Source organism: Meriones unguiculatus, chromosome 17 (genome assembly GCF_030254825.1).
Source record: "Meriones unguiculatus strain TT.TT164.6M chromosome 17, Bangor_MerUng_6.1, whole genome shotgun sequence".
In the NCBI taxonomy this organism is placed as follows: Eukaryota; Metazoa; Chordata; class Mammalia; order Rodentia; family Muridae; genus Meriones; species Meriones unguiculatus.
In genome coordinates, this window is record NC_083364.1 from 1741789 (window position 1) to 1759076 (window position 17288).

The following is a 17288-nucleotide window of genomic DNA, read 5'->3' on the forward strand; positions in this document are numbered from 1 at the left end:
TAACCCTAACCCTAAGGCACTAACCCTAACCCCTAACCCTAACCCTAACCCTAACACTAACCCCTAACCCTAACCCTAACCCTATCCCTTACCCAGCCCTAACCTAACCCTAACCCTAACCCTAACCCTAACCCTAACCCTAACCCTAAATTGTTCCTAACAGGAACAAGTTTCCAACGAAAGAACGTAAATGAAAAGCACTACTTTGTAAACTGAATCACATGTGTGTCACTCGCTCAATTTGGAATACAGGAAAACCGAAAAGTGTTATCTCGCACTGTACGGCACAGAAACTAGTTTCCATCGAAAGAACAGAAAAGCAAAGCACAACTTTGTAAACTAAATCACATACGTGTCGCCCATTCAACTATTACAACAGGAAAACTGAAAAGTGATATATCACACTGTACAGCACAGAAACAATTTTCCAAGAAGAACAGAAACCCAAAACACTACTTTGTAAACTAAATCACATGTGTGTTGCTCGCTCAATTAGGAATACAGGGAAACCGAAAGTGTTATCTCACACTGTATGGCACAGAAACAAGTTTCCAAAGAAAGAACAGAAACGCAAAGCACAACTTTGTAAACTAATTCACATACGTGTCGCCTGTTCAATTATTATAAGAGGAAAACTGAAAAGTGATATAACACACTGTACAGCACAGGAACATGTTTCCATCAAAAGAACAGAAACGCAAAGCACAACTTTGTAAACGAATTCACATACGTGTCGCCTGTTCAATTATTATAAGAGGAAAACTGAAAAGTGATATAACACACTGTACAGCACAGGAACATGTTTCCATCGAAAGAACAGAAACGCAAAGCACAGCTTTGTAAACTAAATTACATACGTGTCGCCCGTTCAATTATTATAACAGGAAAACTGAAAAGTGATATAACCCTAACACTAACCCTAACCCTAAGGCCGTAACCCTAACACTAACCCTAACCCCTAACCCTAACCCTAACCCTAACCCTAACCCTAACCCTAACCCTAACCCCTAACCCTAACCCTAACCCTATCCCTTACCCAGCCCTAACCTAACCCTAACCCTAACCCTAACCCTAAATTGTTCCTAACAGGAACAAGTTTCCAACGAAAGAACATAAATGAAAAGCACTACTTTGTAAACTGAATCACATGTGTGTCACTCGCTCAATTAGGAATACAGGAAAACCGAAAAGTGTTATCTCGCACTGTATGGCACAGAAACTAGTTTCCATCGAAAGAACAGAAAAGCAAAGCACAACTTTGTAAACTAAATCACATACGTGTCGCCCATTCAATTATTACAACAGGAAAACTGAAAAGTGATATATCACACTGTACAGCACAGAAACAATTTTCCAAGAAGAACAGAAACCCAAAACACTACTTTGTAAACTAAATCACATGTGTGTCGCTCGCTCAATTAGGAATACAGGGAAACCGAAAGTGTTATCTCACACTGTATGGCACAGAAACAAGTTTCCAAAGAAAGAACAGAAACGCAAACACAACTTTGTAAACTAAATGACATACGTGTCGCTTGTTTAATTGTTATAAGAGGAAAACTGAAAAGTGATATAACACACTGTACAGTACAGGAACATGTTTCCATCGAAAGAACAGAAACGCAAAGCACAACTTTGTAAACTAATTCACATACGTGTCGCCTGTTCAATTATTGTAACAGGAAAACTGAAAAGTGATATATCACATTGTACAGCACAGGAACAAGTTTCAAATGAAAGAACAAAAGAGAAAATCACTAATTTGTAAAGTAAATCACATGTGTGTCGCTCGCTTCATTAGGAATACAGGAAAACTGAAAAGTAATATATCGCACTGTACAGCACAAGAACAAGTTTCCAACGAAAGAACAGAAAAGCAAAGCACTACTTTTAAACAGAATCACCTGTGTGTCGCTCGCTCAATTAGGAATACAGGAAAACTGAAAAGTGTTATCTCGCACTGTACGGCACAGAAACAAGTTTCCATTGAAAGAACAGAAACGCAAAGCACAACTTCGTAAACTAATTCACATATGTGTCGCCTGTTCAATTATTATAACAGGAAAACTGAAAAGTGATATAAACCTAACACTAACCCTAACCCTAAGGTCCTAACCCAACCCTAACCCCTAACCCTAACCCTAACCCTAACCCTAACCCCTAACACTAACCCTAACTCTAACCCTAACCCTAACCCTAACCCTAACGCTAACCCTAACCCTAACCCTAACCCTAACCCTAACTTGTTCCTAACAGGAACAAGTTTCCTAAGAGGAATAAGTTTCCAACGAAAGAATGTAAATGAAAAGCACTACTTTGTAAACTGAATCACATGTGTGTCACTCGCTCAATTAGGAATACAGGAAATCCGAAAAGTGTTATCTCGCACTGTACGGCACAGAAACTAGTTTCCATCGAAAGAACAGAAAAGCAAAGCACAACTTTGTAAACTAAATCACATACGTGTCGCCCGTTCAATTATTACAACAGGAAAACTGAAAAGTGATATATCACACTGTACAGCACAGAAACAAGTTTCCCAGAAGAACAGAAACCCAAAGCACTACTTTGTAAACTAAATCACAAGTGTGTCGCTCACTCAATTAGGAATACAGGGAAACCGGAAAGTGTTATCTCACACTGTATGACACAGAAACAAGTTTCCAAATAAAGAACAAAAACGCAAAGCACAACTTTGTAAACTAATTCACATACGTGTCGTCTGTTCAATTATTATAAGAGGAAAACTGAAAAGTGATATAACACACTGTACAGCACAGGAACATGTTTCCATCGAAAGAACAGAAACGCAAAGCACAACTTTGTAAACTAATTCACATACGTGTCGCCTGTTCAATTATTATAACAGGAAAACTGAAAAGTGATATATCACATTGTACAGCACAGGAACAAGTTTCAAATGAAAGAACAAAAAAGAAAATCACTAATTTGTAAACTAAATCACGTGTGTCGCTCGCTCCATTAGGAATACAGGAAAACTGAACAGTAATATATCTCACTGTACAGCACAAGAACAAGTTTCCAACGAAAGAACAGAAAAGCAAAGCACTACTTTTAAACAGAATCACCTGTGTGTTGCTCGCTCAATTAGGAATACAGGAAAACTGAAAAGTGTTATCTCGCACTGTACGGCACAGAAACAAGTTTCCATCGAAAGAACAGAAAACAAAGCACAACTTTGTAAACTAAATCACATACGTGTCGCCCATTCAATTATTACAACAGGAAAACTGAAAAGTGATATATCACACTGTACAGCACAGAAACAATTTTCCAAGAAGAACAGAAACCCAAAACACTACTTTGTAAACTAAATCACATGTGTGTCGCTCGCTCAATTAGGAATACAGGGAAACCGAAAGTGTTATCTCACACTGTATGGCACAGAAACAAGTTTCCAAAGAAAGAACAGAAACGCAAACACAACTTTGTAAACTAAATGACATACGTGTCGCTTGTTTAATTGTTATAAGAGGAAAACTGAAAAGTGATATAACACACTGTACAGTACAGGAACATGTTTCCATCGAAAGAACAGAAACGCAAAGCACAACTTTGTAAACTAATTCACATACGTGTCGCCTGTTCAATTATTGTAACAGGAAAACTGAAAAGTGATATATCACATTGTACAGCACAGGAACAAGTTTCAAATGAAAGAACAAAAAAGAAAATCACTAATTTGTAAAGTAAATCACATGTGTGTCGCTCGCTTCATTAGGAATACAGGAAAACTGAAAAGTAATATATCGCACTGTACAGCACAAGAACAAGTTTCCAACGAAAGAACAGAAAAGCAAAGCACTACTTTTAAACAGAATCACCTGTGTGTCGCTCGCTCAATTAGGAATACAGGAAAACTGAAAAGTGTTATCTCGCACTGTACGGCACAGAAACAAGTTTCCATTGAAAGAACAGAAACGCAAAGACAATCTGAGAAGAAAAGACATAATTGCCCTAAGTGTAAATTGTTCCTCCCTGGACCAGTGTGGCAAAATTAATCAGCCTTAAAATTATAGCTGGGTCTAGTGGCTCAGATCCCTAACCTCAGCACTTGAGAGGTAGCAGCAGGCAATCTCTGTGAGTTCCAGGCTAGCCAGGAATACACAGTGAGACCTTGTTTCAACAGAACAAAACAAAGTAAGAAACAAAAAAAAACTTATTTCCGGAAATATGCTTTTTTAAAATGTCTTTTGTTTTAATGCTAGCTGTTGAACCCAAGTTCTCCTAGCCCTTGCTCTACCAGCAAGCTATACTTCTGCCCCTGAGAATTTACTTTAATAAAATATAATTAAATTTAAATGAAATTTAGCTGTAAAAAGAAGTGAAACACTGGGGTAGAGCAGCAGACTGTCAGCTGTCAGCTGAGTGACCAATAAGAATAAAGCCATGACACATGGTCTGATACAATCGTATAATTTTACAGAAGGTTTTACATATGGAAGACACCAGAGATGAGCCAAGCGAAACAATATAGCAATGAAAAAGATGTTTATTAATCACTGTATAAAAATAATCTACATATTTGGAGAAAAGGAGCTAGATGAGAGATAAGAGCACATAGATAAAGTTTAAAGGCAGTTAATTGTGGGTTAGTAGACTGTGGTTGTCCTTAATTTTTTTTTATTTATTCATGGTCTCTGACTTTCCTATGTTGAATATACATACTTTTATGCTAAAAGTTTATGTGCTTTGTTTAAAATATAAAGGTTTGGAGTTGGATATGACAGCTCAAACCTGTAATCTCAGCATTCAGGACAAGTTTAACCAGCTTGGGTTATACTTGTGGAACTGTGTCTCAAGGCACAGAGAAACAAAACAATGCCAAAAAAGAAAAGAAACATCTTGCTTTGAGGTTTCTCTAGGCAAGACCACTGGAGTGAGTGAAAAGGAAATAAGTTAGCACTCTCCACAAGAAGATTCTAGGCTGGCTAGGTGCATGTGGGCAGATATTTGCATGTAGGGTAGATGAAATGAAGACACAGCATTCAGCAAACTGCTTTGAACCCCTCAGGGATCATAGAAAGCAGAGGTGATCCGAGAAAGAGGGGGAAATAGAATTCAGACTGAGGCTAGACCAGCCAGCCTATCCCAGGGAGTCTGGAGAGCATGAGGTGGGTTTTCCTGCACCATTCCGCTCCCAGCAATAAGGAATCTTCCTGCAGTGCTGAGGTACCAGTTTCATCATTGGAGATAAGCAAATTGGGCTTTTCTGTGTAGCCCAACATGCCCATAACAGTACACAGCACCCATGCTGATCTCTATTGACTCCATGGGGAGTCTAATGGGATGACAGGGAATAGCTACATACCATAAGGGAATAGATACCTACTCTATAAGGGAGTCACTACATACTGTATGAGGGAATAGACACATACTATAAGGGAATAGATAACATATTGTGTAAGGAGTGACCATAGGACAGAGCCCAAAGTGGTCAGGTGATGACAGCCAAGTGAGATTAACGCAACGCTCTGGAGTACTAAGATAAGTTTTAGAAATGTCCTTCTTTGGCATGGGGGTGCCTCAGTGTAGTGTGTGCTTAGTGTGTGTTTGATCTCTATCACCATCACTGCTCATGGAAAGCCTTCACTCTACTGCAGTTCCTTTAGTGACATCACCTGACTGGCAGAATATTTTGCTTCTAAAAATTGTCCCTGTGTGTGTATTGGGGGAGCGGGGGATGGCTGTCAAAAAAGTGGGAAGTAGGAAGGTGAACAGAAAAAAAAGACCTAATAATCAAATCAGATAAAGACATGGTTCACTTAGATTTACTCTTAATAAAAAGACGTGAGTAAATTTTTTTTTCAGCCGTAGAATTCTGTAAGCAGAAATATGTAGCTTGTCACACTGCAAAATAGGCAAATCCAAAACTTTACCATTGACAAATAATGTGTCATCGAGGGACTCTTACTTTAGTGTACAAGCATGTGTGCGTGCATGGGTGCATATGTATGTGTGTGGCGTGTGAGTGTTTTGAGCCAGGGTCTCATGTACTGGCCAAGGCTGGTCTCTGTTACAAGGATGACCCGGAACTCTAGATCCTCTTGTCTTTACCTCCCGAGTGCAGGGATTAGAGGCCTGTGCCTCTCCTCCTGGCTACCACCCTGCTAAGCCCTTTTTCTCTTTCACTGTCATAGCTGACTACAAGGAGAGCTTCAACACCATTGGAAACATTGAAGAGATCGTGTACAATGCTGTTTCCTTCACCTGGGATGTGAATGAAGAGGCAAAGGTTAGTGAAACCTACCATGGCTCTTAATGAATGAAGACTCTTGTTCAAAACCCTGTGTAGTGTTTTCCTAGAAACTTGAGTCAAAAAGAAGAAAATGAGCATGGTCCCTTTCTTATTTTATTTATTTATTTAGTTATTTGTTTATCTATCATCTGTGTATCTATCTATGTATCTGTATGTATGTATGTATCTGTCTGTCTATTTTGGGTTTTAAAGACTGAGTTTCTCTGTGTAACAGCCTTGGTTCTCCTGGAACTCTCTTTGTAGACCAGGCCAGCCTTGAATTCACAAAGATTCAACTGCCTCTTCCTCCCAAGCACTGGGGCCCTGCTATATTCCCTTTTAGAGGATTCATGCCTTTGTCCTTTTGTTGTGGGGTGTGAGCTTCTGCTCTGAAAAAATGTGATGAGCTGCCATGTTGCCCCTCCTCAGTTCTTCAGGCCACATGTTCCAGTCTAGAACTTGCATCTAACACTTGGAGTCTCGTAAGCCCCCGGCTTCTCTATGCCACCATCAGGAAGCTTGTATCTTCACAGTAGCGACATACAGCTTCAGTAGGTGAAGGAGCAGAGCTCCAGAAGTAGGGCTTCCAATCACCTTCACCACGATGACTTTGAAACACTTCTTTGTTGACTGACCCTCTTCTGTTTCTTTGGGTGTAAGTGTAGCTGAGACATGCAGGGGTAAGTAATGTCTCTGACAAACAGGCATCAAGGACAGATGCCTGCCCTACCTTGGTTTGGATAAGGAAGTGTTTCCACAGATAGCCCTGTTTGCTCTCTAGCCACAGGTCTGTTTTGAAGGCCCCAAAGCTCATTCTGGGTCTCAGTGTCTTATTCTTCAGCCTCATTTTGCACTTAAAGGATGTTTCAGATAAAACCTAAGCTTGTTTTCTGCTTCAGTTGTGTACCTGTGTACCGGCTGGAGAGTGTTAGAAGACTTTGTCTTTCATCTCAGGAGGAGGTCAATGTAAACAAGGCTGTCAATGCTTCATTGTCCTCAGCGGGAAGGCTGGGTGAGAGAGGAAACTGGCTGGGAGTTTACAAGCAGGCTTTCCAGAAGAAAATGAATTGCTCAGTGTCTCATTCCGCTCATGTATAAAACAATGTAGGTGAAACTGGCTTTAGGCCCAAGAAAGCTGACCCAAATGGGCATTCAGTGACAAGTCAGCCGTGCAGCCTGGAGAATGTTCCAGAGAAGGGAACAGGCCCTACTACAAGATGCTTCACACAGAACTTCAGGCAAAATGTGTCTCTGGCATGCCTGCACACACCATGTGCTCTTGGCTGCCTGAGACCTCTCCAACTCTCTCCCTACTCCTGAGACTGTCACAGCTTACTGAGGTTGTCTGCGCCATTCCACGGCTCCTGCCACCTATCTTTCTTTAGCCTGTGCTGGCCCCTGCTCTTTATGTTTCTCTTTGAGGCTAGACTATTGCACAAAAGGGGTTTGTGTTAGGGCACAGTACTGGGATGTGCTGGAATCTCTGGCAGTCAAAACAAATGTCTCTACAGGCATCTTACTAGGTTTTGGGGGATATCGATCCAGCAAGGGATCCAGTAACCAATCAGCAGTGTGACCAGGGGGAGGCCATATCCACTTCATGGTTACTGAGAAGAAAAATGGGATTTTGCCACAGAAGATGTCCTAGAGTCTTAAAGCTAGCTCTAAACATGCACCACAGTCCTCTCCGTATTTTCAGTATTACAGTCTGCTGTAATGGATGGTAGAGACAAGTGAGTTAAGGGCTGTTTCAGTAGGGACCTTTGAAAGAGAAGTGGACATCCCAAGAGACAGGCTCCATGGAAGCTGATGGAATAGTTGATTTGGGGCTACACTAGCTGATCTTGCAGCCAGTTCATTCTACACCACTCACTTGCCATATACAAGTGCTCACTTTATGTATGCATGGATGGATACATGTATGTCTGTGTGCATGAGTGTGCACATGTGTGCCTGTCTGTATGTGAGTTTGCACATATGTGCACAGGTATACTTCTAGGCACACATACTGGTTTTCTGTAGACATTGGCAAATGGTCTTGGACAATATTTTATGATACTTCCTGCAGTAGTGTTTGTTTTATTTCCTTAATACCTATTTTTAGTGAATGTCTTTTGTTTTAAGTGATAAGTAAGCTTTTTAATGTTACAAATGGTTATTACTGATTTTATAGTAAGTAGACTGCAAAAGAAACACTAGGATAGCAGTTGTGGGAAAGACTGTCAGCTAAACAGGGAGGATTGGTGATATCATACAGAAAATGTTTTCTTTTCGGGGGTTGCTGTTACGTTTATACCCAACAGATATCTGCAGGCTTCAGGAGGGGGTCTCAGCAGCTCAGTCTATTTCACAGGATGTTTGGGATTTTTTTTTGGTGGCCAGAAAACACAGACCTATGGTCCACAAAGCACATGTGTTAATATTGTGCATTTATGAATTATTCTAAATTTTAACATTTTCACCCATGTTTAAAAATAAAGAGTTTTTAGTTTGTTTGTAACATTTTTTTTGGAGATAGGGTCTCCCTGTGCTACCTTCTGGGGTGTGGGATTATAGGCCTAAACTATAATACCAGGCTTCATCATTATCATCATTATCACTATTGTTGTTTTTATCATTATTATTATTGTTATTATTATTATTATTATTATTATTATATGCAGGTTTTTGAATTATTTTGATAATTAAGAATTCTAGAGGCACTGGGCCTAAGTTTGCAAGGTTGTAAGTGGCTTTCATGATGAGTGACATTATCCTTAGTGCTACTCTGTTCTGGAACTTTCTCTGCCCAGCCCTGGGTATACATTTGAATTTTTACGCACTATGGCATCCACCCGAGGTTCAGGTCTTTGCTAGCTACCACTGTTGGGAGGTAGCAACACAATGAGATTTAAAATGTTTCTCATGTGTATGTGCCAAGTACTTTACCCACTGGGCCTTCTCCTTAGCCCCTCTTCTAATGTTGTGTTTATTGTTTGTGTGTGCGCACACTCCTGTGTGGTCCTTAAAATTGACCCCAGGACTTCCCATGTGCTAGGCAAGTGCTCTGCTTCTGAGGACCTTACACAGCCCTGCCTCTTAGCCCTGCATCTATCTTTCCTCTGGAGCAAGCAGGAGAAAGGAGAGGACACCAACACTGAGTTATTTAGCTTCCTTTAGTAATGAACAACATTTGGCCAGGAATGTGCTCAAGTTCTGTGGTGGTCCCAGGCTCTGGCCATGGTCCCAAGCTGGCTGCCTGCTTCAGGCCTAGTGGCTGCAAGGTTCCACCTCTCAGAGCCGGTTTTTCCGGTTGTGCCACAGTGGCTTTCTGTTAGGTGACTCAAGCAGGCTAAACAGTCTTGGACAGGACCTGTTCCCCTCGGGGTCTGTGCAGTCTGGAGGACCATGCACTGTGCATTGTCTCAGGTTCTTGGTGTGTAGATGGTGGAGTTCTGAGTGTCCCCACTGTCCCCACAGGTGGGCATGGGTCCTGGCCAGTGCAGCAGAAGGCACCTGCAGTGAGGTACAGCTGTGGCCTAGACCTGGCACCAGAGTTTCCAGCATTTGTGTTTATTTTTTCTGGGGACAGGGGTGGTTTTTAAGCCAAGCTGTGTGGCCCAGACTGGCTCAGAACTCACAGCAATCCTCCTGTCTCAGCCTTCCAAATGCTGGTATTACAGGCATTGCCGGCTTCCAGCATCTCATGTCCCCTTCCTCAGTTTTATTTGCTGAGCTGTGGAATGGTGGGGAGTCAGGGTAAACACTCCACAGATGCCTGAGGTCCCACCCAGAGGGTTATGATGGGACAGCTTCTGAGCCTTACTTTCTCACATGACTCTCACCTGCAGGGCATTCCGATTTTAAGTTTCTCTTTAAAGTCAAACACTGGTACTAGAAAGCAGGTTTGCCAAGCACAAATCTCCAAGATGGTGATTTTTCACACAAGACTGTTGAGTCATTCAAGAGTAGTGAGCTTGGAGTACTGGTTCAGAGCATCTCTGCGATGGTGACATCACCCACACGGTGCAGCCCTAACTGCAGCTCTTTCTCAGGTTTCCAGGGAGAGTTCAAATGCCCCATGCCTCTTCAGTGTTGCTCTCTCTTCCATAGTGATTCCAAGGTTAACCTAGTCCCTGAGTGCTAGGATGTCTGTCATGGAGACCATACAGGAGACCAGCGTGAGCATTAGAGTGCTGCAGAATTCCTTGCACTCTTTGCCTTGTTACTATATTAGGAGACCAGCACACTACACCCTTTGTTTTGTGTTTGCGCCTTCCTACTCTAGCAAATGCTAGGATGAGGGAGGTCACCCCCTCCCCAGTCTTTAAAAAAAATCCCTCTTCAGCCAATATTTTAATTCAGTAAAAAATATTTCTCAATAGGGATTGAGCATAGCAAAAGTCCTCCCTCTTGATTAGTTTCTTTAGGTGTACAGATTTTGGTAGGTTTATCCTATATTATATGTCTATATGAGTGCAATCCCTATCCAGAAAGGCAAAGAGGATGAACATCAGAAGAAGGAGAAAAGAGACCTCTGAAAGGCTCTGCCCTGTACACTATCAAAGCAGATACTGAGACTTATTGCCAACCTTTGGGCAGAGTGCAGGGAATCTTATGAAGGAAGTGGGAGACAGTAAGATCTGGAGAGGACAGGAGCTCCACAAGGAGAGCAACAGAACCAAAAAATCTGAGCACAGAGGTCTTTCCTGAGACATACTCCAACCAAGGACCATGCATGGAGATTACCTAAGACCCCTACACAGATAATAGCCCATGGCAGTTCAGTGTCCAAGTGGAGTTCCATAGTAATAGGAACAGGGACTGTCTCTGACATGAACTGATTGGCCTGCTCTTTGATCATCTCCTCCTGAGTGGGGAGCAGCCTTACCAGGCCACAGAAGAAGACAATGCAGTCACTCCTGATGAGACCTAATAGAATAGGATCAGAAGGAAGGAAAAGAAGACCTCCCCTAAGAGTGGACTTGGGGAGGGGCATGCATGCAGAGGGGGGAGGAAGGGAGGGATTGGGACAGAAGGAGGGGGGGAACCACAGGAGGGATACAAAATAAATAAAGTGTAATTAATAAAGAATTAAAAAATATTTCTCCTTCACCACCACTAAAGACGAGTCTATTACATCTTTCTTTAGAAAAATTTTTGCTTACTGTCTATTATTATTATTAATGTGTCTCTCTGTGTGAGCCTGGGTGCACAGGAGTGAGGACATGCATGTAGAGCTCAGAGGACACTTTCCCAGAGTTGTATCTCTCTTTGTACCTTGCTCTGAGTCAGGGTCTCTTGTCTCTGTCACCCTCCACAGTCCAGGCAGGAGGACATAAACTTCCTGTCTCTGCGTCCCATCTCTCAGGAGGACTGTGGGATTACAGACACTCCAGCATCCCTAACTCCCTATCTAGGTTGTGGGAACAGGTCTCAGATTGCCAAGCTTGTGTGGCAAGTACTTTTGCCCACTAAGACATCTTGTTGGCCTTTCTTTTGACAAGTCTTAAAGAAAAACCTGCCAGGCTGTGGTGGCACATGCCTTTAATCCCAGTACTGGGGAGGTAGAGGCAGACCGATATATTTATGAGTTTGACAGAGCTAGTTCCAGGAGAGCCAGGGCTAAATGGTGAAACCCCATCTTGAAACAAACAAACAAAAGCAACCTAAAATAATTCAGTAATATTAAGCTGGCATAGTAGGGTATTCTTTGCTGCCTTTGGATTTAGCGTCTCTGCCTGTCAGGGTAGAACAAGGCTTCCTGTTTGATGCTGTCTGTCCTGTTTGCCTGAATACCTTCCACTAGCTGCAATTAAGGACTTGATGTGTCCCATTCATCCCTTTATTATTAGATTACCAGTGAATGTTCTTCCAGTCTCAGGAAGAGAGTTTCAGAAACATGTCTGTATCAACGGATGTTTAGGATGCAACTGGATGTACAGGGCTAAGAGATGTCATGGAGGACATTTCTCTGCATCTCAACTTCCAATTTGCATCCCAGTCCTGCAAGATTAGGTAGATGGAAGGGCGGATGCTACCCTCAGGCTCCTGTCCTACCCATCCTCATGGAAGCAAATCATCCATTACAATGAGACCAAAAAAAGTGCTATAATTTTCCTTTTCCAATAATTGCAGAGTGCAACTTACATGGGCCTAGGAGGGAAGATGGGCATCAGCTTCGCCTCCTCAGCAAAGCGGATTAAATGACTCTTCCTGCTTGGCCACAGGCCCCATGTTTAACATCCTCAGCCCCACAGCAGCTGGCCCCCAGAAAAGCTGGTGTGCTGTTTTAACACTTCAGAGCCCAGAGCTTTCCTTATCCTTATGCCCTGGAGCATTACTTGTTTGTATCATAAAAACCATTGTTAATCCCATCACTCAGGAGGCAGAGGCCAGGTGGATCTCTGTGGTTTGAGTCCAGCCTGGTCCACATAGTGAGTTTCAGGATAGCCAGGACTACACAGAGAAAAACCAAAAAGAACTACCACCACCAACAATAACAAAACCTGTCTTGAAAAACCAAAAAGAACTACCACCACCAACAATAACAAAACCCCAAACCATTGACCAGAATGGACGTAGCTACTACTTCAGATATTTTGCTCTCTTCAGCTGAGTGCTTGTATGTGTGTAGACTAACTTGACATCAACAATCTCTGCTGAATGTGTGTGTACGTGCCCACTCACACATGCGTGCTCTGAATAGCCTAACATTAGCGGGTCTTTCTACTCTGTACACACTAAAGAGCAGCATTTCCCAAGACTGCAGTTCTGAGGTATTTAACTGGGTTCTTTCTACCTTTACACATTTATTCTCTATCTACTCACCTCTCTAGCTCTTTCTCTGGTATCCTGAAATTTATTTTCACATTTATGGGCTTGTGTTTTTCTTTTATACTTTTTTCCTGTCATGAATAATAGAGACTTTTTGTTCTTTTCCTTTTGTTCAAAACCATGCAAGAGGCCCAGCATGTAACACACAAACAAAACTAAGATGGAGATTATTTTCAGAGAAGATGAAGGTATGTGCAACTTAAGCAATCAAATAAGCAAACACACTGCAAGTTGTTCTGACCTTCACACACACCCCACAGGAGAGAGAGGAGGAGGAGGAATGGAGAGAGAGAGAGGATTTAGAATAAAAAGTTGACTGTAAGCTTGTACCTGTAGAAACCCATCAGGTGATTATGGCCATGGCATGCTGACATTTCCCCTGAGCCCTGCTTCCTTACTAGTCTACTTCTAATTAATGTTAAGTATCTGAGTTTGCTCTAATATTTAAAAGATGTCATCTAAAGCTGAGGCTGTTTTTTGAGGAGTGGTTGTTGAGATGGCTGGCTGATGACAACTGAAGATAAGAGGTCTTCATCCATCTGTAAATCTGTCTCTGAGGAAGACAAAAGCCAATGGGAAGCAGTGCCTAGCAGCACCTGTACTATAGGGCAAGTAGGCAGAGTCAGTGTGTAGAGATCTGAGGACCTGTGTCCTGTAGAGCAACTTCCCTTGTCTCTCCTCCTGTGTGTTGGTTTCTTCCTTCAGGTGCTCCTCTCTCAAGGTGCAGCTAGTGGTGAGCAAGCCCTGCCCAGTCCCTGCATGTGAGCCAGGAATGGACAGTACAGTCCCTCTGAGTTTAAGAGACAGCTTGTTAACAGAGCAGGTCTGTGATGGCAGTGACATTTCACTACAAGAAAGCAGTGAATTGGGGAGAACAGAATTTTTTAATCTTGTACAACTTTATAGTTACTTTAGGTGAGTGAGATTATGCTAATTAAAAGCTATCCTTAAACTCAGTACCTATCATGTCTCAGGTTTGCTATTTCTTTTCTTCCTCCTCCTCTTTCACTTTTTCATTTTAATTTTTATTTGGGTGTGTGTGTTTGTATGCATTTCCCATAGAGGCCAAAAGAGGCTGTCAGATTCCCCTTGAACTGGAGTTATAGGCAGTTGTAAACTTCCAAACATGGGTGCTAGGAACCAAGTTTGGATCCTCTGGAAGAACACTGAATGCACTTACTTGCTGAATCATTTTTCCAGCCTCATCTAGCTGTCTCTTTTCCAGTATTTCTTTTTTCATCTGAGATGTCTAACAGGTGCTGTTGTTGAGTCAAGCTTTCATATAGCAGAGGCTGGCTGTGATCTCTTGATAATCCTGCCACCATTGCCCAGTGCTGGAATTACAGGCTTTTGCAATCACACCCTGCTTCATTGGTGCTCTGTGTCAAGTACAGCGCTCTTAGAAAGCTAAACTTCTGGGTCTGGAGATGACTTAGTGGTTAAGAGCACTAGTCTTGTAGAGGACCCAAGTTCTATTTCCAGCACTCACATGGTGGCTCACAACCATCTGTGACTCCAGCTTTGAAGGGTCTGATGCTTCTAAACTCATAGAGCCTGGGCCATGCAAATGGTATACATACATACATACACACACACACACCACATACACACACCACGCACACACACGCAAAACACTTCTGTTCATAGAATAAAATGCATAAATCTGAAAAGTAATTTACAAAAATCTAAATTTGGTAGTCATGGTGTACCTTCCTAGGGCATGCTTCTAAATGGACTCTCCCTTGAACTCTTCCTTGAACTCCTGGACACCAGAGGAGGGGACAAGATGTGCAAACATTGGTTTTTAGAATGCACAGAGAGAGCGAATGGACTGCCTAAAGGATGCCATAGTTCCGGGTGAGCAAGGTTCATAACTTTGCTGGCTCCCTACCCCACAGCATCAACAGGAAGTTGATGCCTTTTCTTAGGGAGCTTCTACGGCAGTTAAAAGATAAAGCCGTTTGTGCAGAAGTTACCATTCACTTAGACTAAGTTAGTATTTTGCTTAACTTAGGCCAATTTTAAGCAGGTTATCTGATAGAGAATATTATAGGGCATCCCATGGTCTCAAAAGTAAAGAGAGCACTGGGAGAGGCTCCTGGGAGAGGTCTCAGAAGGATTGAGTTACACACAGCAGAGCAGGGCAAATGGCGTTTTTCTGTGTTTGCTGGGGCGTGGTGTGGGCAGAGGGAGCTTTAAAAGGGAAAGACAAACATTTGCTGGAGTCTGTGGTATTGAACTTAAACAAAGCCTTGCCTTTGTTCCTCTTTTATAAGGTAAGGGCTGACAGGAAAACTGGAGCTAATGCTTGTGAACAAGGAGTAATCTTTGGATGGCATCTCACCGAAGATATCAGTTGATCTTTTGTTAGTGTGGAGCAGCCATGGTCTCTGCCCTGCATTCTACTTACGGCTCTGAACTTCACAGCTATAAGCTATTGTGTTGTGCAGAGAATTGGATTACACACTTGGATTTCATGACATAATGGTGTGTGCCTGTGTGCACAATGACTAATATTTGTTCAGCAATTACTATATATCAGGCACCCTGCTAGGCCTTTATACGTATTATCCAATTATTCGTGTTTCTAAGCAGGTGACAGCTTTCATCTGAGGAGTGAGTTGAAGTTAGTAGCTTACCTCAGTAACACAGCAAATGCACAACAGAGCCAACCAAGTCTAGGCTGAGCACAGTCCTTCCATAGTGCTGGTCTATGTTGGAAGGACTGTGAAGGGACATCTCCACTCTCACGGCCAGGGAGACAAGGGTGTATTTGAGGCAGCAGATGAGATACCAGTTTTGAGAGATGGGATTCCTGGCCAGGCACAGGTCCTGCTCTCAGAGAAGCTAAGACAGGCCTGGAACTAAGGTGAACTTCCAAGACTCTTGCCTCCACCTCCCAGCACTGGTATCACAGGCAGGAACCACTGAGGCATGGCTTTTTCTTCTCCACTTTCAGCTGGAGAAAACAACTTAAGCAGCAAATTTATGTTCCTGTGTACAGTTGTATACAAAAACCACACAGACATTCACAGTGGCATTGGTTATAAACTAAAAGCTGGAAACAGCCTAATTGGGGGGCGGGATTTCTCATTCTATATTGTAAGCATTTTTAAAGAGACACAGCTATCAGATTTCATCATTATGTGGGAAAAGTGAGAATTGGGAATATGTGTTCTCTTCTGCCCTTTGCAGAATAGGACAGAACTCACATTTGCATAGTACACTGAGGTACTTGACTGGGGAGCAAGGGTGGGAGAGTGTTTGCAGTTTTGCTTTTGGTGCCTTTTGAGTTTTGTATTGGATTAGAGCATTACAAAGTTTTTAGATCTGGGGATGTGGCTAAGTTGCTAGGCTGCTCACCTAGTATGTGCAAAGCCCAGGTTTTGATCACCAGCCACACACATACCAGGAATATATGAGGCCCTATCCAGAGAGGGTGTGATAGAGAGAAAGAGAGGACAAGAAAGCAAAACCACCAAAAAGTTGACTGAATTTACACTTAAATTCCCACAACAGGGAGCTTGTCAATGTGTGAAGCAGTCACTGTTAGGCAGTGTCCAAGGCCCTCCTCATCCTAGTATGCTGCTGTGTAAGATCCAATGGGGTGGCAGAGCTGAACAGTGAAAATTGGAGATGAATGGACTCTCTGGCCTAGACATCCCTCCTGCTAAGTTCTGTGGAGAAGTAGACTTAATCATTTTATTTTATTTTATTTTATTTTTTGGTGAGACAGGGTTTCTCTGTGTTGTTCTGGCTGTCTTGGAACTCACTATTTAGACTGGGATGTCCTTGAACTAAAAATCCCACCTTCCTCTGCGTCCCAGTGCTGGGATTAAAGGCATGCACCACCAGTCAGCCGATTTGATATTTTAAAAATAAATTTACCTTGATTTAATGTTTGTTTAATCATTGAGGCTTATAAACTGGAGTCATCTGAGGTTGGCTTTACAAACTCCCTGAGGAAAAATCTGGCCAGGATAGGGTAGTGTCCCCCTGAAAGAGCAGGGTTGGGGGCCCCTGTGGTGCAGTAGAGCTACCTGAGCAGTGCACAGGGGTGGCCTGCTTGACTGCTCTGGCTCTGAGGAAGAACAGTTACAAAGATGAGCATCATGGAGGTTGGCTGTGGGCTGTGTGGTGGGTGGCGAGGTTGGGGAAGCTCCTTACTTTTGCTTGTATGGCTCCTTTCCGGTTGAAAAGTATGGCCTCATTT

At 42.5% G+C, this 17288-nt stretch overlaps 1 protein-coding gene across 1 annotated transcript in view; it reads left to right on the top strand.

Moving 5' to 3' along the window:
• The first annotated feature begins 5704 nt into the window (after positions 1-5704).
• Positions 5705-17288, top strand: part of LOC132648656 (grainyhead-like protein 2 homolog) — a 28019-nt gene continuing 16435 nt past the window's right edge. Inside the window, exons 1-2 of the mRNA XM_060370885.1 lie at positions 5705-5726; positions 6162-6256. Coding sequence (XP_060226868.1) covers positions 5705-5726; positions 6162-6256 — 117 coding nt within the window. The remainder of the gene's footprint in view (positions 5727-6161; positions 6257-17288) is intronic.